The 24633-nt window shown below is 54.0% G+C and overlaps 1 protein-coding gene across 1 annotated transcript; it reads right to left on the bottom strand.

Annotated features, from left to right (window-relative positions):
- CDC45 (cell division cycle 45) lies at positions 1-24607 on the bottom strand. The gene is made up of 19 exons (XM_082640172.1): positions 24476-24607; positions 24303-24362; positions 23560-23652; positions 22332-22469; positions 21378-21524; positions 17691-17746; positions 16526-16574; positions 15429-15490; positions 14528-14578; positions 13389-13508; positions 12019-12150; positions 11751-11849; positions 10945-11106; positions 5174-5312; positions 5016-5099; positions 4457-4575; positions 3060-3136; positions 1447-1512; positions 1-130 (listed from the first exon to the last, which is right to left on the bottom strand). The coding sequence occupies exons 1-18, from the start codon at positions 24524-24526 to the stop codon at positions 1448-1450; spliced, it is 1704 nt and encodes a 567-aa protein (XP_082496298.1). The 5' UTR covers positions 24527-24607; the 3' UTR covers positions 1-130; position 1447.
- Positions 24608-24633: the final 26 nt, after the last annotated feature.

Below are 24633 nucleotides of genomic sequence, written 5' to 3'. Positions count from 1 at the left end.
CTAAAATAATCATTTTATTCCATTAAAAACACTGTCCCTGCATCTAAGACTATGTCCATAACTTACAATCTAAATAAAAGCCAGTTAATATAAATAAGGAGAAGGAGGTCACTTCTGAGGAAATCAAACTCTGGAAAAGAGAAAAGAAAAAATAAATTTCAAACAATTCTGATGGTTCCCCAAATCAAAAAACTGCCCAGGCCTTCCCACTGCCGTGCTAAGCGGCTGCTTCTGAGCAGCCCCACCACTGACGGGTGGGGGGTAGCACCTGCTCTCCTGTCTGCTTGAGTACCTTAGGCCACACGGCTCCTGGCGCCTCCTCCCCTTACAGACCCTGCCTGGCGGCTTGTCTAGCCTTGGCACTGCCCCCAGCACGCTGCCCCTCACCCTCCCAGGCTGGCCCACCTGGTGCCGTCTTGGTGGCAGCTCGCACATGGCCCTGGGATCATCACCAAGCAGGCTGCAGGGAGGGGTCTGCCTCAGATGCCAGCCCCACTGCCCAAGACCCCCATTTGTAACCTTTGATTTAACCCTCCCCCCCCCACAAAGGCCCTTGCTGAGGCCCAGCCCTTGAGACTCAAGGGGTGTCAGCCCCAGTTCAGATGAGGACACAGGGGCAGCCCGGTGAGGCTCCCCACAGACGTCACATAAGACCCAATCTGCCCCCAGAGCCCTGTGCCCCCCGAGAGAGGGGCTGGGGGAGGTCCCTGAGGCCCCTAGGCCATTCTCAGCAGAGCCCACCAGGGCACCCACACTCCCAGCTCACCAGGGACGGGGGGCGGAGGAAGGACCCTGGGCCGGCAGGAGGGACCCCCCACACCGGAGCCTGGATGGGGCCCGTGTGCCACAGCCACGACTCCAGCCAGGGCTCAGAGAGATGCCGGGCAGGGCATCCGCTGTGGGGGGCCTGGGCTGAGAAGGGGTCACTAGACAGAGCAGGTCCCCGGCCCATTTCCCGAGGGCCCTTGAGAAACAGGTGGTGTGTGAGGCACAGGGGACAGCGCTGGCGGGAGCACTGCGCTGCACTGTCACAGTGACAGCCGCAGGCGTCCAGGCTCACACAGGGCCCACGGTTTGTAATTCCCCACTGAGCGGCTGCTACCAGCTTGGCCTTCTCAGAAGTCCAGCGCATGAGAGCCCAGATAGACAGACACCCCGTGGGCTCCAGCACAGGGCCTGATGCTGGGGTGAGGGCAGCCCCTGTTCCCAGCCACACCCGGCGCCTTGTGATCAGAGGAGGGTAAACGCAGCTCCTTCTGAAGGGATCCCAGGAGCTTAATGAAGTTAGATCCCTCGAAGTGGCCCATTGTGGTCCTGCCACCAGCCTGGGGACAGCTGTCCCTGGGAACAGGCGCTGGACCCCATCTCCAGCCTCAAACCCAGGTAGAAGCCGGGCTTTGTGGCAGGGCCACGGGAACCCGCCAGCACCCCTCCCCCATAACTCACCCTAGGACAGGAGGGACACGAGTGCGTCCAGGAACTTGCTGCGGTCCTCGGCTTTCAGCTCAATCACTGAAGTAATGAAAGGAAAACATCACTGGGACGGGAGGAACAGGGATAGAGCTGGGGGAGGCCACCAAGTACCAAGTTGACTCCCGCTGCCCGGCGCCCCAGTGGCGACAACCCCTTACCACATTCCAAGGCGCACTTGGCTCCCTGGTGGCCTGGGGCGCTCTGGACCATGAGGCCTATTTAACCGGCCTCCCTGGCTGCCCTGTCAGTGCAGCTGCGGCTGTGGTCTGTGGGCAGGACCCTCGGGGCAGCCAGGGGACCAGCGGTGACACTCTGAACACCACAGCCCTGGCAGAGGGGCCTCCCTCCCACCCGAGTGGTCAGGCAGGAGGCAGCCTTCCATCCTGTTCTGGCTAGTCTTTCAGCTTTGGTGTCCCTTCCGTAGAAGGGGACATGGTGCAAATTGACCCATCTCTGGGGGCTGTCAGCCTCAGACAAGCACGGGGCCTCATCATACAGGACAAAACCAGCCAGCCTGGCCCTGCAAGCTGTGGGTACCTCAGGCCTCGACTTCCTCCACACCCTGTGCAAGCCGCCCACCCCCGGGGGAAGCCCAGCAGCTCCCGGCCCTCCAGTCCTTCCCATGTGGGAAGCCAGGGCATCCTGCAGGCTGGCCAGCACCGCCTGTCTGCAGTCTCAGGCATGAAACAGGAAGTGGGGGGCTACTGCTGGAGGGGACCCCCCACCACGGAGCCACAGTCTGAGTGGACCTGGCAGGAAGACACCAGCTCTAGATTCCAGAGGCAAAGGGGTGAAGGCGGGTCTCAGACTCAGAGACTGGTCCCCATTAAGGCATCAGTGGTGATGTGAGAGGTCCTTTCTGAGAGGTGGGCGCTATGGGCTGAAGGTGCCCACCTTGCTATGGTGACAGCCTAACCCCGGCACCTCAGAACGTGACTGTACCTGGCAGTGGGCTTTTACAGAGGTGATCAGGTCACATAAGGTCACTAGGGTGCGACCTGATCCGGTCTGACTGGTGCCCTTATAGGAAGAATCAGGACACAGACATACAGAGGGACGACCATGTGGAGACACAGGGAGATGACAGCATCTACATGCCCAGGGGAGGGGCCTTGGGAGGAACCAGCCCTGCTGACACTTGACCTTCCAGCCCACAGAACAGTAAGAAATGCATTTCTGTTATTTCAACCCCGTGCTCTGTGGTGCTTTATTACAGCAGCCCGGGCTCACTAACACAGGGGTAAAGTGCCACACATCTGAAGAACAGAAAGCAAATATGGCCAAACATGCCATGTTCCACACTGGCATCCAGGGAAGCTGCGGGGGTGCTGGTGGCCTACAGGTGTGGCCCCCCAAAGCCACGCTGCCGTGCAGCAGCGTCACGGCATAGTGGTGGCCAGACCCCCAAGCTCCTTGGTGAAGTGATCTCAGGGGCTGGATCGTAAGGCCAGACAGGTATGCCTGTCAGGGCCCAGATGGGGTGCAGGGCCCGAGGCCAGGGGACTGCTGGCAGGGCACCCCCGGCACTTCCCTGGTTCCAAGGCCAGCACTGACCTTGAAAGGGCCTCAGTGCAGCGGACTCCTACCTGAGAGATCGAAATGGTTGTGCAGTGTCCGGGAGTTGGTGCCTTCCGCCGCCTTCTCAAACGCCCGGCCAAAAAAGCTGGGGACACACAGAGGCGCATTGGGGGCTGTCCCTGCAGTGGACTCTCCCCGCCAGGGACACACAAACTCCTCACTGGCCATAGCCCCGAGGCCTCAGCCCACTCTCTGGACGGCCACTGCCTCTCACCACTGCTTCCGTGTCAGCCCTTCTCAGCCCTCAGGTGGGCGTGTCCCCTGGCACCCCCCCACCCCCGCCGGCACCGTGCTGGCAGCTGGGGCAGGTGAGAGGCAGAGGTTCCATGGAGCCATGTGGGGATGGGGTCCTAGACACACACAGCAGGTGGGACCAGAGATGGGGAGGGGCCCGCAGGGTGGTGGGGGAGCAGGAGCCCCTTGGGGAGCAGCCTGGATGGAGCTGCCTCGAGGGAGGTTTCGTGGAGACAGCGGGAGCGTGGGGAAGGGGCTCCAGTGCCTGTTGTGGAGAGCAGAGGGCAGAAGGCGGGCAGAGGAGAGCGAGTGCTCCCAGCCTCCATGGCCGCCCTCACAGGAGACTGTGCGCATCCACCGAGCTCACCACCAGCCGGCCAGCCATGCACAGACCGGCAGCCCGAGTGAGGACACAGGCAGCCACGGTGCTGCCTCGGGAACCCTGGCCGGCTCCCACCCATGTGACTTTGGATCTGAGACCCTCGAGGGAGCTTTGGAAGGCAGCCCGGCAGCAGGGAAGCCCTTGTCTCAGAGGCCATTGTCTCCCCACTCACGGCTCAATGGCCTTTGCAGACGCAGAAGGAGGTCAAAGCTCACAGTGACACAGCTGGGACCAATCCAGACCCAGGGTAAGACCCAGACCCGATCCAGATTTTCAGTGCAAACTGTTTGCTCCTCGGAGGAGGGTTCAGGCCCAGGGAGGGCTGAGGGTTCCGCCGCAGCCGCAGGGTCACGCACCTTGCTGCCCACCCTGGGTGCGTCTGACCCTGGCCGGCCCTCCTCAGGGAGCTGGATGCCCTTGCCTGGAAGCTGGACGTCCACACCACACCTGCACCCCCCACCCCATGCTGGGGTGGGAACTCCCAAGAGGCCTCAGGCCACTCACAGGAACCCGGGTTACCTGGAGCCCAGAGACGTGCCCTCACCGGTGAGCCCTGTGCACTGGTGTCTGTCCTGGGCTTTCAGCATGAGGCCCCAACTGCCCTGCCACCCTCAGGCTCGCCTGCCTGCTGCACCTCCCTGCACTCCGACCCTACTCAGTGCATGCTTGATGCTGCTCCACCCTGCAGCCCACGTGTGTAAGCCCCACCACCCTGCTTCATGGCGGAAAAGGCCATCCCTGGCCTGGCATTGAGGCCGACCCCCCATAGCCCCGGGCCCCAGGACTCACTTCTTTCTGTCGGAGCTGTCGGTCTCTGGGGGGATGCCCACCATGGTTACAGTGCCCTGCTCCGCGCTCAGGGGGGCGGCCATCACCAAGGGCAGTAGCTTGCAGCGCCGGTTCTTCGTCTGCGGAGGGAAGTGCACCTCGGTCACAGTGCCCAGGAGCCCCAGTCCCTCGCTCCCCAAAAGCCTCCAGGGACTCCCTCTTCCCAGAGACACTCAAGTCCCCATGCAGCTTGCCCCCAGCCTCCTGTGCCCCTGGCTGTTCCCTCCCTCACCTCCTTTAGGTCCTAACACAGTTGTCACCTCCTGCAGGAGGCCCTCCGCAGCCCCTGCCCCTGCCCCACCCCGCCTCCGCTGAACATGAGCCCCAGCCCTGCGTGCTCTGTGAGGCCCCCCACCCTCCGCCACTTGTCCAAATGACCTGGGTGGTGAGTGATGGCATGAGGTCTGGTGGGAAGTGGAGGGTTCAGGGCTCAGCGGAGGAACACAACTCAGGAAAAGGGAGGCACCTGCCAGCCCCAGCCACTCCCCCCTGCCCCAGGCTGCTGTGTTCCCACCCTCACCGAGCACACGAAGGACTTGAGCAGGTGCTTGCTGAGCAGGCTCAGGGCAGCTGGCCTGGAGAACAGCACAACGTCTGGGGTGCCCTGCAGGGAGTGGGGGTAGGTGGTCAGGGGGAGGCCAGCGGGCGGGGCTGGGGACGTGTCGGTGGGGAGCTGACCTCCATGAGGGAGCAGTAGAGGAAGGGCCCCTGGGAAATGATGAGGTTGGTGCAGAGGCAGCTGGCGATGGTCTGCTGTGTGGCGCGCAGCTGCTGCTTGGCGAGCTCCAGGCCGCGGTACAGCTTGTCCAGGTTCCCCCTGAAACATGGCAGGCACATGGCTCCAGCACGGGCCGCAGACCGGACACCTGGTTTCTGGGTCAGAGGGGCTGTGGAGCCAACAGTTCACTTCCCTCCCTCCCCAGCTCCCTTTCCGGTGAGAGGAAGGAATAAAAAGTGTCTAAGCCCACAGTGATGGACAGGAGAGGTGCAGGGGTGGGGGGGAGGGGGGGCGGGGTTCATGCTGGCATCAGAAGACCGGAGACTGGAAGCCAGCAGAGGTGCCTCCTGGAAGGTGCTGCAGGGCTCTGACCGGAGAGGCTTGGGGGGCACTAGGGATCCTGCCACCAGACAGGTGGATTTTTACCCTTCCCCCACACAAAGGAGGGTTCCCTTCTGAACACAATAAAATGAGCCCTCTGTGGAGAAGTCAGGTCTTTGAGCAAAGCCTCTGCACCCAGCAGGTAAGGGTCCTAAAGTGTCACATGGGCTTCCCACCCACCAAGATGAAGTGATGCCTTCCGGCCAGCAGGCTTGCCAGGCTTCCACAGCCTTCCCCAACCCCCCCAACTCCTTGAATGTGGAGGACCACCAGACATTTGAGAAATGCCTGTGGCCTGAAAAACCAGCCCTAGTGGAAACATAATTTGGAGACCAAAAGAAAGCTTAAAATAAAGTCTAATTAGTATCTTCAGAGAGATTTGGGCAATATATTCGTAAACCAAGAACAGGATGCTATGAAAAATGAACAATCAGAAACCAGGAAGTATTTGTGGAAAGTAAAATGGTTGCAACAAATAAAAAATTCACTCAAAGTCAAGAAAACCTTCCTTACCACAGATAAGACAAACACATGGAAAATATAAAGCAAAAACCAGACACAGAATCATTCTAGGAAGTCTAGAAAGATTAAGAAACAGACATATGTGTGGGGGGGATAGTAAAGGCAGAGTACGAAAGCATTTCCTCAGACTAAAAGGGCTCACCCAAAACCTCAGTCTAATGCATGAAACAAGATCCACTCCACACACCACTAGACATTCTGGAACACTGAGAATCAAAAAAGATCCCGAAAGCTTCTGGTGGGGGTGAGGGTGCATTTACAGAGAAACAAGAACCAAAATGGCTCAGACTTCTCATCAACACCACTGGCTGCTGGGAGACAGGGAGCAACCCTGAATTCTGCATGAGCTAAACCAGCAATCAGATGAGGGCAGAAGATACTGTCAGATATGCAAGAGCTCAGAATGTTTACCTCACATGTGCCCTTTCTTTAAAAGTTGCTTAAGAATTATGTTCTAGCAAAATGGGGGAGTAAAAAAAACAGATGAGGATCCCAAGATGTGCTGGGTCCACCCCAGCAGCACAGTCTGGGCCGCCAGTGGTGGCGGTGGGTGGCAGGACTAGGGAGCTGGAGCCGAGAACAGAGCCCCAGGCTCTCCTGGACAGAAGGGGCTCAGGGAATGAGAGCTGGGAAAACCGGATATGATAAAGGAGGCAATGAAGAGCTCCAGGGAAAACAAAGAGCTGAGCCAGAAAGGAACAGGATCACCGCACATTAGTGACTCTGGAATATTTTATTAGAGCAACCAAGTAACACTATTTACTGATCTTCATCTTTGAGAATCAATCTACAGCCAAAGATGAGACGACTCACATTCTGTCCTCTACCCCACTATTGTTAACCTTGAACATGTGAAAGTATTTTCACATCCTGGGAGGTATGGGGGAGGAGAAAACGAAGGATGCCAACACCCTTTTCTTACCAACTAGGGAGACAAGAGATGCTGGTGAAAGAACAAGACCGAAGTATGTTAAGGTTACAAAGAAACTAAAAATAGTGGCACAACTGTACCAACAGGAGGGGAAGGCGCACAGAAATGGGATGAATGCTCTTTTGTCACAGCAGGAAGTCAGCAGACAATGGCTAAGACTGGCCCATCAATTCTGAGAGGAGGCGGAAACAGTCGGCAGTATAGTTTTTTTTTTTTTTTTTGCGGTACGCGGGCCTCTCACTGTTGTGGCCTCTCCCATTGCGGAGCACAGGCTCTGGATGTGCAGGCTCAGTGGCTATGGCGCACGGGCCCAGCCGCTCCGCGGCATGTGGGATCCTCCCGGACCGGGGCACGAACCCGTGTGCCCTGCATTGGCAGGCAGATTCTTAACCACTGCGCAACCAGGGAAGCCCGGCAGTATAGTTTTTTTATTTCTCCATATTTCTAGATAAAAACAGAGCAACTACATTACAAAACCAAAGACCTAGGACCCACATTTACAACACAAAGAATGCGGAACACCACAGACCCCAAAATATAGGCAGGTGGGAAGAGATCCCCAACTGGCCACCAGATGTGTGGGAGGGAGCAGAGAAGCAGAGACCTAAGAAAGGTGAAACTCCAGGCAACTGGGGACAGTGGCCAAAACTTAAAGAGTTTTGCGCCATGCAAGAGCAGGTGAGTGTGAGGGCCATGGCAAACACCAGGGGGCTGGAGCAGACTAGCTCCCCGTACCAGCCAGAGCTCCTTTCCACTCTGGGCCCCTTGCTGAAGAGAGACGGCTACGAGTGGAACTGAAACTGGGCAAGAGAAGGACAATTCAGAAAAGGAAGGCAGAGGTACTGATCAAACACGCTGGGATTGTCATGGAGGTTCTAGCCAGGCAACTGGTAAGAAGATGAAATAAAAGGCAGTTAGACTGGGAAAGAAGAAGTAAGACCATCTTTATCTGCAGGTGATGTGATCCTGTATATAGAAAATCCTGAAGAATCCACTAAAAAACTGTCAGAACTAATAAACAAGTTCTGCAAGGTTGCAGGACAAGATCAGTATACAAAAATTGATTGTAGTTCTATGCAGTAGCAATGAGCAAACCAAAAATGAAATTAGTAAACTGATTTACAATAGCATCAAAAAGAATAAAATATTTAGAAATAAATCTAATAAAAAGTGTACAGTTTATTCTCTGAACTATAAAACACTGCTGAAAGAAATTAAAGAGGATCTAAGTCTATAGAAAAACATCCATGTTCATGGATTAGAAGACTTAATATTGTTAATATGGCAACACTCCCCAAATTGACCTATAGATTCTATGCAATCTGACTTCTTTGCAGAAATTAATAAGCTAATCCTAAACTTCACATGGAAATTCAAGGAACACAGCATAGCCAAAACCTGCTACAAAACTACAGTAATCAAAGCAGTGTGGTACTGGCATAAGGTTAGACACATGGATCAGTGGGAGAGAAGTGAGAATCCAGAAATAAATTCCCACATGTATGGTCAACTGATTTTCAACATGGGTGCCAAATTAATTCAATGGTAGAAGAAGTCTTTTCAACAAATGGTGCTAGAACAGTCAGATGCCCATATGCAAAATAATTAAGCTGATCCCTTCCTCACATCAGATACAAAAATTAACCTCAAGTGAATCATACACCTAACATAAAGGCTAAAACTATAAAACTCTTACAGAAAACAGAGGTGTAAATCTTTGTGACCTTGGATTGGACAATGGTTTCTTAGCTATGACACCACCAACAAAAGAAACAAAAGAAAAAATAGATAACCCAAACATCATCAAAATTAAAAATGTGCTTCAAAGAACAACATCAAGAAAGTAAAAAGACAACCCACAGGATGGGAGAAAATATTAGCAAATCATATATCTGTCGAGAGACATATTTAGAATATACAAAACAGTTCCTACAACTCAATCATTAAAAGACAATCCAGGGCTTCCCTGGTGGCGCAGTGGTCGAGAGTCCACCTGCCGATGCAGGGGACAGGGGTTCGTGCCCCGGTCCGGGAAGATCCCACATGCCGCGGAGCGGCTGGGCCCGTGAGCCATGGCCGCTGAGCCTGCGCGTCCGGAGCCTGTGCTCCGCAACGGGAGAGGCCACAACAGTGAGAGGCCCGCGTACCGCAAAAAAAAAAAAAAAGACAATCCAATTTGGGCTTCCCAGGTGGTGCAGTGGTTGAGAGTCCACTTGCCGATGCAGGGGACACCGAGTTTGTGCCCCGGTCCGGGAAGATCCCACATGCCGTGGAGCGGCTGGGCCCGTGAGCCATGGCCGCTGAGGCTGTGCGTCTGGAGCCTGTGCTCCACAACGGGAGAGGCCACAACAGTGAGAGGCCCGCGTACCGCAAAAAAAAAAAAAAAAAAGACAACCCAATTTAAAAAGAGACAAAGGACATACATTTCTCCAAACAGGATACGCAAATGACCAATAAGCACATGAAAAACTGCTCAACATCATTAACCATTAGGGAAATGCACATCAAGGCCACAGTGAGACCACGTCATACCCCTAGGATGGCTGCAATCAAAAAGTCAGACAGTGACAAGTGTTGGTGAGGATATGGAGAAATTCAAACTCTCATACACTGCAGGTGGGGATGTACAATGGTGAAGTCATGTTTTGGAAAACAGTTCAGCAGTTACACAAAAGGTGACACACAGAATCACCACGTGAGCCGGCAATTCGACTCGCAGGTATATACCCAAGAGAGAGGAAAACATGTCCACACAAAAACTCACACGTGTGTGTTCACATCATTTTTCATCATCGTTAAAAGGTGGAAACTACCCAAATGTCCATCAACTGATGATGGATAAAATGTGGTCTATCCCTATGATAGAATATTATTTGCAATAAAAAGAAAGGAAATTCTGACACATGCTACAACACGGATAAAACTTGAGGACATTATTCTAAGCAGAAGAGGCCAGGCCATAAAGGATCACTTAATGTCTGAGTCCATGGATATGAAATGTCCAGAAGAGCAAATTTATGGATACAGAAAGTAGGTTATTGGTTGCCAGGAGCTGGGGGAGATGGGAGATTTGGGAGGCGATGGCTGAGGGGAGCAGGGTTTCTTTTTGGAGCAATAAAAATGTCGTAAAATTAGATAGTGGTGATGTTTGCACAGCCTTGTGAATATACTAAAAGCCATTAAATTGTACACTTTCAATGGGTGAGCCATAGAGTATGTGAATAATAGCTCAGCAAAGCTGTTTAAAAAAGTGTGCTTGGGAATGGACCAGGAAACCCCAGAAACCAGGCCCCTCCATTTCTAACACTCTGAAGCTGGAAAAGCTGTGTGAACCATACCTCCCCCGAAAAAGTCAGGAAGACTAAACTCACAAAAAATGAGCAACGATCAAATCCTCTCAGTTATTGTCAGGAAAAAGAACAAGGAGGATAGTCTCCCTCTCAACAGTGAAGGTTAACTAGAAAGACACGCCCCCAAAAGACCAGAACTGTAATATTGTATTTCAAAACAAGCTGAAAGACATTAAAAAAAATAGTACATCTCAGGAGGTGAGATAAGAAAAAATTAGAAGTAAAAGAAAAATAATTAAGAAATGAAAACTATACTAGAAGAAACACAGGAATGAATAAACAATAATGCCTGAAGGAGTATGGGAGGTGAGAAAGAAGAAAAATTTTTAAATCAAAAAGAAAGAAGAAAAGGATTCCAGAGGACATGGCACATACTAAAGATGGGCACGTGTCTCGTGCGCCCCCAGCTCAGGTGGACTGTGATCTGGATTCCTGCAAAGACACAGTCACCCCCGTGCCCGGGGGCCCTGGGACCTGCCTCCCTGGCAGTGTGGGGCTGAGGGCCGAGTGGCCGGCGGGGATGGGGGCCCACGGCCAGGCCCACTACCTGGAGAGACTGTCCAGAGCCTGGATGAAGTTATCCGTCCCAGAGCCGTCTTTCTCGGGGCTCTCCATTAGCGACATGGTGGCAAAGACCACATCACTGGCCAGGAACTTATGCTTGAAGCCAAAATGGATGCTGAAAGTCTGGACGCGCATGTCCTTCATGCTGCAACGGGAGGAAGCGACACGGCTGTCGTTCTGAGCGTGGCCGAGAGTGTCCTCGAGTTAGGGTGAGCTCTCACACAGGCCAGGCCAGCACTAATGCTCCCTCCCCAGCCCCCACTGATGCTTGCAGCTAGCCATTCCGGTCAGAGAATGGATGGAGTCAGGAGGCCGACACACCAGCCTTCAACCAGGGTGCTGAGCACCTGGTACAAAGCTGTCAGCCCATCAGGGCAGGGCAGGAGCTAGCTGTGTGTGGGGGGGTGGGGGTGGTACGGGGATGTGGGTATGGTCCTCTCCTGCCTGCACCCCAGGGTGCCAGGAGCAGCCAGGCCCGTGTCCCTCCAGCAGCGTCAGAAGACCCGGTTGGGCAGAGCTCGCCTGAACCTGGCCCCAGTGGGCCCTTCCAGGGTCCAGTGACGGACAGTCCAGGTTGACCTCAAAGGTCTGCACCTCAGCCCCAGGATGTAAGGATTCTAGATTTTTCAGGCACCTTAAGCCCTAATTTTAACCCAAAGAGAACTCAAAACTTCAGGGAAGGCTAGTCAGGTCACAATCATCTAAGCGTTCTTGTTTTCTGCATTATTTTTAGAATGTGATTAAAGCTGAAACCTTGACAAAGATTAATCCAGAGAAACATGTGTTTACCCAAATTTATTCGCAGACTCTTCAATCATCTCCCGCAAATTCTCCTTCAAGGAGACGTCCATGGACTGAAACTTCTGCTTCACCTGTTTCAGGGGGAGACTGGGAAGGAGGAGCACTGGTCACAGGAGGCGTGATGTCACGGCTGATGCCCCGGCCTGGCCTTCAGACCAGATTCTGGGATCAAGTGAGGAATGTGGGATAGAGCAGGAGTGGGGGCTTTCCCCCAGGGGAGGGGGGCCGTGGGGGGCGGGCCTCGGCGCTCACTCACCCCACATCCGCGAGGAACTCCTGCAGCCGCTTCTGCCCGTGAAGAGACCAGAGCTTGAATCTGGCCGCAGTGTAGCACGTGTTACACAGGCTGTCGTGGAGGGACCAGTGCTGATAGAGCGCCAGGCGGAGGCTGGGCCTGCGGTCAAGGAGCTGTGGCTGCATAGTGACCCGGGCCCCCACCCTGGGACCACCACCTGCATAACCAGTCAGCCCCCCGGGGACCTGGAGCTCTTCGACCTTAGCTTAACATGACCCAGACAGAGAGCTTGGGAGATGGGACGCACAGCATTATCCGGGGGCCCCTGTGGCCACACAGGACTTGGGAGGCCCCACTGGGCGTCGCCAGTTCAGGCTGGCCTCCCATCCACTCCCCACGGGCTCCACCTGGCTGGGTCTGTCCTGGGATCCCCTCGACAAAGCCTCATCCTCACCCCACTCCTTGACAGGCTCTTCCTCACTCCTGGGGCCACAAGTGTGGCTGTGAGGATGGTCCTCGCCCATGCCAAGGGTCTCTGGGCACACGGTGGCCTCTGTCCTCTGTGATGTCCCTCCTGCTGGTTGGGCCATGGGGCCACTGTCCTCCCTGCCCGCACCCCCGGCGCACCCCGGTCCCCGGATGTCACATGTCAGGACCCGGCTCCTGGTGGTCACCCCCTCCCGGAGCTTGGCTGCCCCATACCCGGAACCTCTTCCTAGACTTGTTGTGGGCACCCCCACCTGACCTGTCCAATCCACGTTCACTGGTCCCCAGCCGTCCCAGGGCAGGCACAGGCCGGCCCCACCCCTGCCATCGCTCTACCTGCCACCAAAGCAGCGAGACCCCTGCCATGGCTGCCACAGCCTATCCCCCCCATTCGGCAGCCCCGGGACATTCAAGCACCAAGAACCATCTCCTCCACCTGCACCCGTCCATAGCTCCAGCCCCTCCCTGGAGCTCACCTCAGGGCTTTTGCAAGGCCATGGGATTGCCCAGGCAGCCCTCCCTCCCCTGAGGGTGGCTGAGTCTCTCCTCTGACATGGCCTCACCAAGCCTGTCCTGAGCCCTGCAGCCGGATGGCCCGGGTCGCCCCCTGGAGGCGCCACATCCTCCTCGTGAAGTGTCACTCTCTAACTGCATCTGCTTGCTGCTTCCCCACCCGCTCGGCAGGAGTCTGCGAACCCTCTCAACTGCCTGAACCGCTGTGGCCCCGCGTGCACTTGCCTGTGTGCGCCCAGCACCCATGCACCCTAATACACGTGATGCTCCTGAACGTGGCAAAGCCATGGATGAGCCAGGCAGGGCCCACATCCAGGACTCCTGCTGCACCCACTGGACCCTCTGCCCAGAGCCTCTCGTCCCGGGGATGCAGGGCTGAGCCGTGAGGATACTCGTACTCAAAGGAGATGCGCATGCAGTCGACGGAGAGCGCATGTTCCTCGTCCTCATGCCGGTGGTTGTGCCGGGACACGTGCCGCTGCAGGATGCCCACATCGGTCACATACTTCATCCTGGAAGACAGCACGCAACCTGGGGCTCCCTCCGCCCCTCTTGTCCAGGGCCCAGGACTCCTGCTGCCTCTGCAGGCAAACGAGGGCCAGGCACTGGCCTCGTCTGCCACCCCTGTGCGCTCTCTCCTGGGCAGCAGCTTCCCCGCGTCATTTATTTGAGGCCCCCTAGGGTGGGCACAGAGGGTGCCATGGCCCACCTGCCAGCCACAGTCAGTGGACAGATCCCATAGTGACAAGACGCCCAGCACAGGAAGTGTTGGAGAGGAGAGCAGGAGAAGGCAGACCCCGTCCAGGTCCACTTGAGGGGCCACCCAGACCAGCACGGTGCCCAGCGTTGTGCACCTGACGCCATCGGCAACACAGGAGGGGAACAGGCTAGGCCCAGGCCGTGAGACTCGGGACCCTCCAGTGGGCAGGGTGGGAGGGGCAGCTACCGGGGCACAGGGGCCTCTGAAACTAGTGCAGGCGGAGGCTGTGCCAGGAGGCAGGCACGGGGCCCTTGGACGGGGTTACAGTTCCCACCTGATGGCACCAGAGCAGCAGGAATGAGAGGGGCACCGGCTCCCCCCACCCACGTGTCTACATCCTGAAGTCGGACAGACAGTAACAGCAAAGCCCACCCACCAAGGGCAAAAAGGGTTCGGGTCCACACCAGCCCTCCTTGCAGGCCTGTCCAGCCTTCCCCCAACCTTTGAGGTCACGCCTGCCCGCCCTGGCAGGCCTCGGGGCCCTGGCCCCTCCTCCCAGCCCTGTGTCCACCAGGCACAGGGGTCAACAGACACCATGAGAGCTGGGAGCGGGGCCCCTCCGCTCACCTCAGGCTCCACCTGCTGGGCCCCCGAGGTGGATGAAGCATCCACACAAGGCCACACATGACTGCACCAGAGGTCCAGTCCTGACAAGGACCCAGGCCCAAGGCAGCCCCTCCTCAAAGGGCGCCGCAGGGACACTGCCCCCAGCCCACCACTGCAAACCCGGCTGCGGCCGACCTCAGACAGCCCGGGGGAGCGCATCCTTACTGGGTGATCTTGTCTTGCACCCACTGGTCCGTTAGTCCAACAATGGCCCACCTGGAAGGAGAGGAATGGAGCCGTGAATGGGTGGGCGGCACTCACAGGCATGACCTGCCAGCGTGGCCTGACCCAGACACTCTGCTGGATCAGCGGTCCCGCCCTGCGGGTGGAGAGGTTCCAAGGCTCCCATTGCAGTGTCACCGCTGTGGGGCTCTCGGTTCCCAGCAGGGATCCCCTATGACAAGAGCGGCAGGCCCCACACCGCCTGTGTCCCGGCTTGCCCAGCCGCACGCCACCCTTGCCGGCTCAGGGCGACAGGGCACCTCTGGGCCTTGATGTGGCCAGTGCCTGGCCCTGCCCCGGCCGTCCTGAGGCTCTGACTCAGCACAGACCCTCACCTCGCAGAGGAGAAAACCAGGATCAAGAGCAGAATGCTGAGGGTGAAGCAGGCCAGATCCACACACTCCTCGCTAGACTCTGAGCCTTTAGTCCCCAAATCAACCCGCATTCAGGAGCGCAGTGGGCAAGCACCCCTGCCGGAAGCCCCAGCAGCAGGCTCAGAGGCAGGCCAGCGGCTACTCCTGTACCAGAACTACCCCCCTGCCAGGGTTGCAAAGATGCTTGGCGACAGCAGCCTTGTTCAAACGTCACACTCAAACTGATTTGGGCAGCAAGGCTGGGCGGTCAGCTGGGAAGGGTGGAGAGGCCCAGGCCCCTCCCTCAGACCCTCGGCGCCCCATGACACTCCCCAGTCCCCCCAGGAGTCTGTGTGCAGCCAGGGGCCCCAGTCAGGAAGACGACCAGGGCCTGCACATGTGCAGAAAGGGGCCGCACTCGGCACTCCCCTGGCAGTGGGGACCCGCCCTGGCTGTGAGGATGCAGCTGCTCATAGGAGGGCCTCACGCACCACAGCATGTCGCTCAGGTCCTTGGACATCATCCACGCCAGGTCAAACATCACCATGGCCGACTGCAAGAGAGAGAGGCTTAAGGCCGGGCAGCCGTGCTCACGGCAGGGCCAGGCCCGTGCTGCCCGGGGCCCTGGGACCATGCAAGAAGGGTCTTTCCCACAGGGCTGCCTGTGGATGGAGCATCCAGCTCCCGTGAGCATACGGGCTGGGTTCTGGCAGGAGATGGAAGGATCAGGGTCTGACCAGAAGACTCTAAATCCCGTTTGCCCTGAGATGTTGGGCTTCCTTCAACAGCGCCAAGGAGACTGGTTTCCGCAGGAATTTCCAGCATCTGAGGGGCCGGGCATCCGTTCCTGCCCATACCACCCACCCCTCCTGCAGCTTAGGATCCTCCACTTGCCAGGGCAGAGAGATGATCCCACAAAGGGCAACGGGGCCTTGACCAGAAAAGGGGCTCTGGAAATCCGTGCTCAGGGTCCAAGGCCCCAGAGCCAAATTCTAAGGCTAAACACAAGATGCTTTACTGGAAACTTATTTTCTAGGGGTCCTCAAGGCCCTGAGCTCTGCTCAGTGATGCTAGAGTCGACACACTGGGTTTTCTGTACGAAACTCTTCCTGTAACACATATGCTGGTGGGCCTGTGTAAGTCCAGAGTTCTACCTTCTTGCACAGAGACTAACAGACCTGTTCTGCACTTTTTTTTTTGGCCACGCAGCATGCAGGATGTTAGTTCAAACCCAGACCCCTGGCAGTGAGAGCGCCAAGTCCTAACCACTGGACCGCCAGGGAACTCCCTTGTTCTGTACTTTTGATCATGAACAGAAATAATAGCTGCTGTTCCTTGAGTACCTCTAGGTAAAAGGAACCGTCCCAACAACTGCCTCTGGAGTGAGGGCTGCTCTCTTCCTTTTACTGAGGAGCAGAGGCTCAGAGAAGCTGCATCCCCTGCCCAAGATCACAAAGAGGAAGCTGTGGGGCTGGGATTCATACCAGGCCTTCGTGGCTCTAAAACCTGTGCTCATTCCTCCTCCTGTTTTAAGACAGTGACCCCTAGAGTCCAAACGTGACCATGAATCCCGCCTATCTGTACTTACCGACGTCCCATGATATTCGTACTGCTCGTAGTCAAAGAGTATGTCTCTTCTGTAATGACACAAAACGCGGGTCTTCAACAGGAAGCAGAACAGGAAGACAAATGTTGGGAAAAATGCTAAAACTGGACGGTACCCAAGAAACACAACTGAAATAGTTTGTTTTCACTTATTGACTCTTCAAGGAGTGTAGACATACAATGGCTGGGAGGAGAGTAAACGGGCTCAAACCTCGTGTGGCTGCAGAATATGTGAAATGGCACAGCCCCAGAACCACCCCCAAGAAATGATCCCCAGAAGGGAATTCACGGAACAAGCAAGACAAGACGGGGCTCTGCGTGCAGCCTATGTGTCACAGGAGGATGCTGGACCCAGCCTCCGGTTCACAAAGAAGGGGAACCGGTCAGTTGAGCACTGGGCAGTTGATAAAGGCTTTTGGAACCATCAGAACTATGATCCTATTAAGAGGAAAAATGCAAAATTAGGTGTGATTATGTAAAATGTGCACAAGTACAGATAACCCAGGAAAATCAATCCAAAGCCAGAATCTCTTCCTATTAGTGAAAGTGGGTTATATTCAGTTTTCTTTCCTTACACTTCCTGAAATGGTTTTACACTGCCCTTCCACAGGGGTCGGCTGGGGGCACAGCAGGACAGGGGCTGGGTACTCAGACCCTGCGAGACCTCCAAGGACTGTGTGTAGCAAGGAATTCCCAGCTCTAGAGAACTGCTCCACGGTTCGCCTCAAGCTAGGATAACCTCTCCAATGTTTTCATTTTAAAGCACTTCTGTTTTTTAATTTGCAACAGTAAGAGAAGGTGTGTGTAACTTAGTTTCCTTTTCATACTTTTTTCCTATGAAAAGTTTTACACAATTGCCATCTCTCGAATTTGTAAATAAAAGTATCTACATTTAGAAAACTATGAAAACAAAGGACCAGGGCCCTCACCCCTAATGGATGGCATGTGCTTGGGAGACCTTCAGGCCAGGCCCGGCCTTCGGCCTTCGTGGGACCAGAGGGCGAGACAGAGGGGCCCTGAGTTCCTCCCCAGTGCAGGGCCACCCGCTCAATCCTGCAGACACTGGCGCAGAGGCTCTAAACCGAACATGTGATCCTCAAATGGAAAAGAAAGGGGCATCGCTGACCCGCTGCTGGACGCAGCCTCACCTCCGGGCCTCCCATTCTCTTCGCTTCCTCCTCTTCAAGGTTCGCTCCACGATCTCCTGATCCACGACAAAGAGAACAAAGGGTTGAGCAAAGGAGCCAGGAACTCACCCCACAGCCCGAGAAGATTCTGATCTGGCAGAAGGCACGGGGCACGAAGCCTGCTCCTGGGGAGGGAGGCACTGAGGGGGCAGCTGGGCCCTCTGGCCCATCACCACTGCGGGTGCGTGGATGTGGTCAGCCACCCCCCAACCCCCACCGCTGGCGCCTGCTCAGGCCACACCCAGAGTCCTTCATCCCAGCACCGTGCAATCTACCAAGAGCCTGCCACTGCCTCCTGCTGGCTTTCCCACCAGATTAAAAAGAGCTCACACTTCTACATCCAGACACCACCATTTCCAGCGACTCTTCTGATCTCACAGGCTCAACCTCATTCAGTTCCCACAACAAAGGCACGGGGGTAGGGGGACGGCAGTTTTTTTTTTTTTTTTTTTTGCAGTACGTGGGCCCCTCACTGCTGTGGCCTCTCCCGTTGCAGAGCACAGGCTCCGGACACGCAGGCTCAGCGGCCATGGCTCACGGGCCCAGACGCTCCACGGCACATGGGATCCTCCTGGACCGGGGCACGAGCCCATGTCCCCTGCATCGGCAGGCGGACCCCCAACCACCGCGGCACCAGGGAAGCCCAGGGATGGCAGTTTTAAAATCTTGCTTCTGGAAAGATGGTATACGTGTATTTTTCTCTATACGTTCATTAAATATACTTAGAAACCCCAATATCACATATTATATTTAAAAAAAGATTCTGAAAGGTGGAGAGGAAGGCTGACCAGCCAGGGATCCTGGGACCTGAGGGATGTCACAGCATGAGTTCCCCGGGTTTTCTTTTTTGTTCATACATCCCAGACTTGGAGCTGAAGAAGCCAGCCACTTGGAAACACCAACAGGTACGAAGAAAAACATCCCCAACAAAAGCCAAAGAACCATGAAGGAACAGCCTCAGAAGACAGGAAACTTTTAGAGGATAAGTGCTTGACTCCAGGTCCGCCCCCTCCAGCCCAGCGCAGGCCGCATGGAGCCCAGCCTCCCCCGATGAACACCTCCCATCTGTAACACCTCCTCCTTCTACCTGTGCACTCCCTACACCCTCGCCAGGGTAGTCAGAGGCCAGGCAGGGAGCCTGGAGCTTCCTTACCTAGTGGTAACGCGAGAAGCTGAGTCACTTGCAGATTGTTGGTTGGAATGTAAAATGGTATAGCCGCTCCGGAAAAGGTTGGCAGCTTCTTAAAAAACTGAACACGTAACTACCACACAACCCAGCAAATGCACGCTTGGTCATTCATCCCAGGGAAACGAAGACTTGTGTTCATACACACAAATCTGCACACAAATACTTATAGCAGCTCTGTTCACAATAGCCAGAAACTGGAGACAGCCCAGATGTCTGTCAGTGAGTAACTGGCTAAACTGAGGCCGGTCCACACCATGGAACATACTCAGTAACTAAAGGGAACCAACCCGATACACCCCAACACCTGGCTGAACCTCCAGGGAATTATGCTGAGTGAAAAAGCCAATCCCCAAAGGTTATTTACTATATGATTCCATTTATATAACTCTTGAAAGGATAAAATTATAGAAATGAAGAAAAGTATAGTGGTTGCCAGGAGCTAAGGAGGGGGTGGGGGCAGGAGGGAAGTGGGTATGGCTATAGAAGGGCCACAGGAGGGGTCCTTGTGGTGACGGAAATGTCCTGTGTCTCGCCTATTTCAGTGGTTGTGATGTTGTGCCGTAGTGTTGCAATATGTCACCACTGGGGGAAACTGGGCAATGTATGTAAGTGATTTCAACTCATTTCTTACATCTGCATGTGAATCTACAATGATCTCAAAGTTCAAAGTTTAATTTAAAAAGGTAAGTCATGGTCCTGATGAAGGAAATTCTGGGGGATGATAGAACTGTTCTCTATTATGATGTGTGGGGGTCACATGGCTTCACACATTTGTCAAATCTCATTGAACTGTACACCCGGTGAATTTTATTGTGTAGAAGTTATACCTTAGTAAAGTTGACTAACAAAACCCCCAGGGCCCAAGAATTCTTTGGCCCTCCCCACGACGCACAGTGGAGTCCTGTCCCCTCCCCTCGTGGCTATGGAACTCTAGGGCTGATCAGGAGGGCTCAGACGGCTCAGTAGCAAAAAAAAAACAAACAACCCAATCAAAAAATGGGCAGAAGACCTAAATAGACATTTCTCCAAAGAAAACATACAGATGGCCAACAGGCCACACGAAAAGATGCTCAACAGCACTAATCATCAGGGAAATGCAATTCAAAACCACAATGAGATATCACTCCATGGCTGTCAGAATGGTTAGTATCAAAAAAGACCACAAATAACACATGTTGTTAGGATGTGGAGAAAAGGTAACCCTCCTACAGTGTCGTTGGGAACTAAATTGGTGCAGTCACTATGGAGAACAGTATGGAGGTTCCTCAAAAACTAAAAATAGAGCTATCATATGACCCAGCAACTCCACTCCTGGGCATATATCTGAAAAAAACAAAAACACTAATTCAAAAAGATACACGTACCCCAATGTTCACTGCAGCACTGTTTACAATAGCCAAGACATGGAATCAACTTCAGTGTCCATCGACAGATGAATGAATAAAGAAGATGTGGTGTGTATATACAATAGAATACCACTCAGCCATAAAAAAAAAAAAATGGAATTCTGCCACTGTGACAACATAGATAGACCTTTAAGTATTATGCTAAGTGAACTGAGATGGAGAAAGATAAAAAATAAAATAAAATACCATATTATTTCACTCACACATGGAATCTAACAAAACAAAATAAATGAACAAACAAAATAAAACAAAAATAAACTCATAGATACAGAGATTTGTTACCAGAGGGGAGGGGGGGTTGGGGGGTGGAGGACATGGGTGAAGGGGATCAGGATCCAGCATATGGTGGTGGGTGATAACTAGGCTCATGGTGGTGAGCACTTTGCAGTGTACACAGATGTTGGATTATAATGCTGTACACCTGGGACCTATATAATAAAAAGAAAGAGCTCTAAAAAATCAAAGATTAGAAGATAAAGAACAAAAGTTGGCTGGAAAATAGAACAGATAAAGAGGCAGGCAAGAGGAAAGAAATCTCAGAGTGGGTCTGAGAGGTCCCAATCGGATGACCCAAGACTCTAGAAATAGGAGGCAGGTGAGGAAGCAGGACACACCCCCGAGATGGACAGTGTCCAGAACATCCCAAACATGGCCCTGAAGGGCTCCTCCCAAGGCCCTGGTCAGGCCAAGGATGAAGGGAGGACCCCAAACATTCCAGAGGCAAATCTCAGCCTGCACACCAAGGACCGGGGGCCAGAGGGCATTAGCTTCCTCACAACACCGAGCACTAGAATAATCTTGTCCCTTGTGTGGGAGGAGCAGCGCCTCCCGCCTGTAATTCCACATCTCGCAGAAGCCACCAGTGCTGGATGCCGCAGCTCAGAGAAGTCCAGAAACCTGCCTGAGGCCATACAGCCAGGGGATGGCAGAGCACAGAGTTGGCACCCACACCTGCTGCCTCCCATCTCTGCCTGGGCCCACAGGCTCCGGGCTGACCCCTGACCTCGGGGAGTGATCATTTCCACAAGATCGTATTGAGAGGCCCAAACCCACCTCCTCCAACCGTGTGCGCTTCTCGGAAGGCTCTGACCCCTCGTCACTTTCGTTTCCCGAATGTTCTTTATCCTCCTCTTCATCCCTAAAAATGTCGTCATAGGCGGGAACTTCAAGGTCATCATCTTGTTTAATGAGCAGTTTGATCTAAGATTAAAACAAAAAGCAATCAATCTCCTCTGTCATTCATGGAAAACTATCCATCACGTTTTCTCTCATAGTCTTATTTCTCAATTGGCCACAGTAAGCTGCTGGAATCTGCATGCTATTCGGTGCACAGAAACTACAGGAATTTGAAAACTACCTACAGTCATTAAGTTTGGAAAAAAGCTTCCTCTTAGGCCACATACTCAGCCAACAAAACAAATGCCTTGTACCTCGGCCTTTGACAGAGGACATGGAGATCGGTGACCTTGAAGCGAGCAAAGCTCCTGTCTCTAAAAGAGGCCCTTCACGTGAGAGTTTCAGGGCTGATGCTTTGTTACTGTGGATGCATGCCCACTGCTGATGGGTCAAACAGCACGTGTGACAGAGCCATGGCAGGCTCACAGCAGCCTCACACCACTGTCCTGCTGTTCCCAACACCACCCTGGATGGGCAGGGTGCATCCTAGCCCCATTTATAGGGGAGGTGTCTCTGAGGTCCCCCAATATTCAATAAAGCTGGGCTGGCCTGAGCTTGGAGTGCAGACTCAGGGCAGGTTCTGGTCCCTACACCTTCCAGGCCAAGCGAATCCCCCACACACCCTCTGAGCACCTCCAAGGTTAGGTGCTGTGTTTCTCATCAAAGATGGACAAGACCAGGGTCTGTCCTCAGGCTGCTCCAGCTCTTATAGGGGAGGTGGACACGGGCCTTGTCAAGAACACCAGGCGTGACACTGTCCGCAGCATAAAAAGGAACAGACAGACGGACAGGAGAACTCAGGGGAGACGTGGACCCCGAAGGCCTGCTTACCTGGGCATCATTGTACACGTTCACGACATTGACTGGCCTGTGAGTGTCACACACGAAAAATACGGTGTCTTCATCGGGTTGAAGGATATCCAACAGGTCCACGTTAGCGCCACAGTTTATGAGGATAAAATAGTGGAACTGAGAAAAGGACGGGGACCCTGTGAGTAAGCGCATGGGGGAGGCCGTTTGTCTTCAGCACTAGGCCTGAGTCCCGCTGAGACACACACAGCCCCTGATGCATGGCGAGGCGCTGACAGTGAGGGGCTCCAAACACGGCCACAGCTGGCCTGTGCAAGTGCTTTAACAACTCCATATACCATTTCATTTCCACCGCGACATTGTGAGGTGGGTTCCATGCCTGTCCTGGCTTCAACGAGGAGCAGGCAAAGGATGAGTGTGCCCGAGTCTCGGGCTTGGGGTCAAGAAGGTGATGTGGATGGACCAAGAGTTCAAATGCATAACCGGGTCTCTTCTGATCTGTCACTCTACTGTGACAAATGGCCTCTCTTTGCTAGTAGCATGGCACAGGGTTAAATTTCTAGCAAGTCTTAGGTAGCCCACACATAACAAGCACCTAAATATTAAGTTAACCCTTTAATTACATCCTATCACTATAGAAAACCCTTTCCTTATAAATATCGAACTGGCAGAGGTCCCTCTCATGATGACAGGAGAACCGGGTGAGGACTTATCTCTGCCAGACAGTCCTAGATGTGGCCAGAAACTCTAGGGACCCTCTTCCAGACTCCAGTCTCTCCCTGTGGGGCTGTGGGGTCTCAGATGTCCCATCTCTCATTATAGCTCCATGCAGAGGTGGGAGGAGGCCTGGCCTCTACTGCTTAAATTTCAAAGGGAGACGGTATGTTCCTGAATTTCAAGTTGGAAACCTGGATACGTTTTCTTGGAGAGATAAATATGAAACAGTAGTCTAATCTAAAGTAATTTTTACTAGGCCATATAAAAAACAACCTGCCAAATTCCAAGCACCTTACAATGAAACACAAGTTCAAAGTTAGAGGCTGCCCACATTCACTATCTCTATTTTGTTGTCAGTTTTGTCTCCACAATTTGAGGGTAAGTCACTTGGACATATAGCTCACTTTTCTCTTCTGAAGAAAGTCGGTAGTTAGAAATACATGCAAGCTATTGTATACACAGAAAGAATGCTCAGTGTTAAGTTGTAATTGAGTAAAAAAAAGCCTAATATTCTCAAATGCATCTCTCATACCTGTTCTTTATGCTCAAGAAATGCAGTTTCAAGTTCTTGCCACCCAGAAACTGGAACCAGCGTATACTGCACGTGGTCACACTGGAACAGAGCCTGGAGAGAGATTTTTTTTCAAAACCTATTGCATTTAGGATGTCTGCAATCTACCTTGAAATGCACTTAAAAAAAAAAAAGATGAGAGACAAAGAACACGTGATAATCTAAGGTTAGTGAAATATTTGTGTCAGCAAGTAGGTGATGGGGACATGAATATCCACTGAATCATCTGGTCAACTTTGCTGAAAATCACCAAAGGAAAACTGAAACGCTGATGGTATTTCTATGTCTCCTGAGAAGTAGTTCTTGACCCAAGGGCCTCTGACCAAAGCTCATGTAAACCTTGCACCATATTCAAAACCGAACCAACGATCTTCCCTAACAGGCTAAAGAATCGAGTATCTCCAGAATCGCTTATGACACCACTGTGCCCTCGGCTGTAAGATTCCTCCGCTTCAAACCCCACACGTGAGAAGCCGCCACAGGTCTACGGGTCTCTCGAATGCAACCATTCTGTGCCCAGGTTGCTACAGAGATACTAACTAGTCTCCCTGCCGTTTACCTAGTTCTCCTTTAACCCATCCAACGCCGTCCCGCCAGGGAAGCAGCCTTCTGAGTCCCCGCCCCAGGACGAGCTCTCGCCCGGGATGGGGTCCTCGCCCCGCTCCTCCCCCGCGCCCCCAGCCCGCCCGGCCCGCGGGCCTCACCTGAAGGATCTTGCAAGCGCACAGAGCGTCCACGTCCGAGGCCACGAAAAGAAGAACCCTCTGTCGGGGGAGAGAGGGCTGAACGCGGCGCCCCGAACCCCAGCCCCTCCCGCCCCCACGGCCGCGCGCCCTCGTCCCTTCCCCCAAGCCTCGGGGCCCAAAGAAGGCTTCACCTGGCTCTGGACCACCTCGTAGAACTCCTTGCGGAAATCTGACACGAACATGGCTACGGCAGCGGGACACCACCCTAGCTCGCGCAGAAACACCGCGAGCCCGGCAGCGGTCAAGACTCCCGCCAAATCAGCGCTCTTCCGATTGGCCCGGGGGCCAA

The sequence above is a fragment of the Mesoplodon mirus genome (assembly GCF_964341445.2).
Source record: "Mesoplodon mirus genome assembly, chromosome: 13".
NCBI classification, from domain to species: Eukaryota; Metazoa; Chordata; class Mammalia; order Artiodactyla; family Ziphiidae; genus Mesoplodon; species Mesoplodon mirus.
This window is presented reverse-complemented; position numbering and strand designations above follow the sequence as displayed.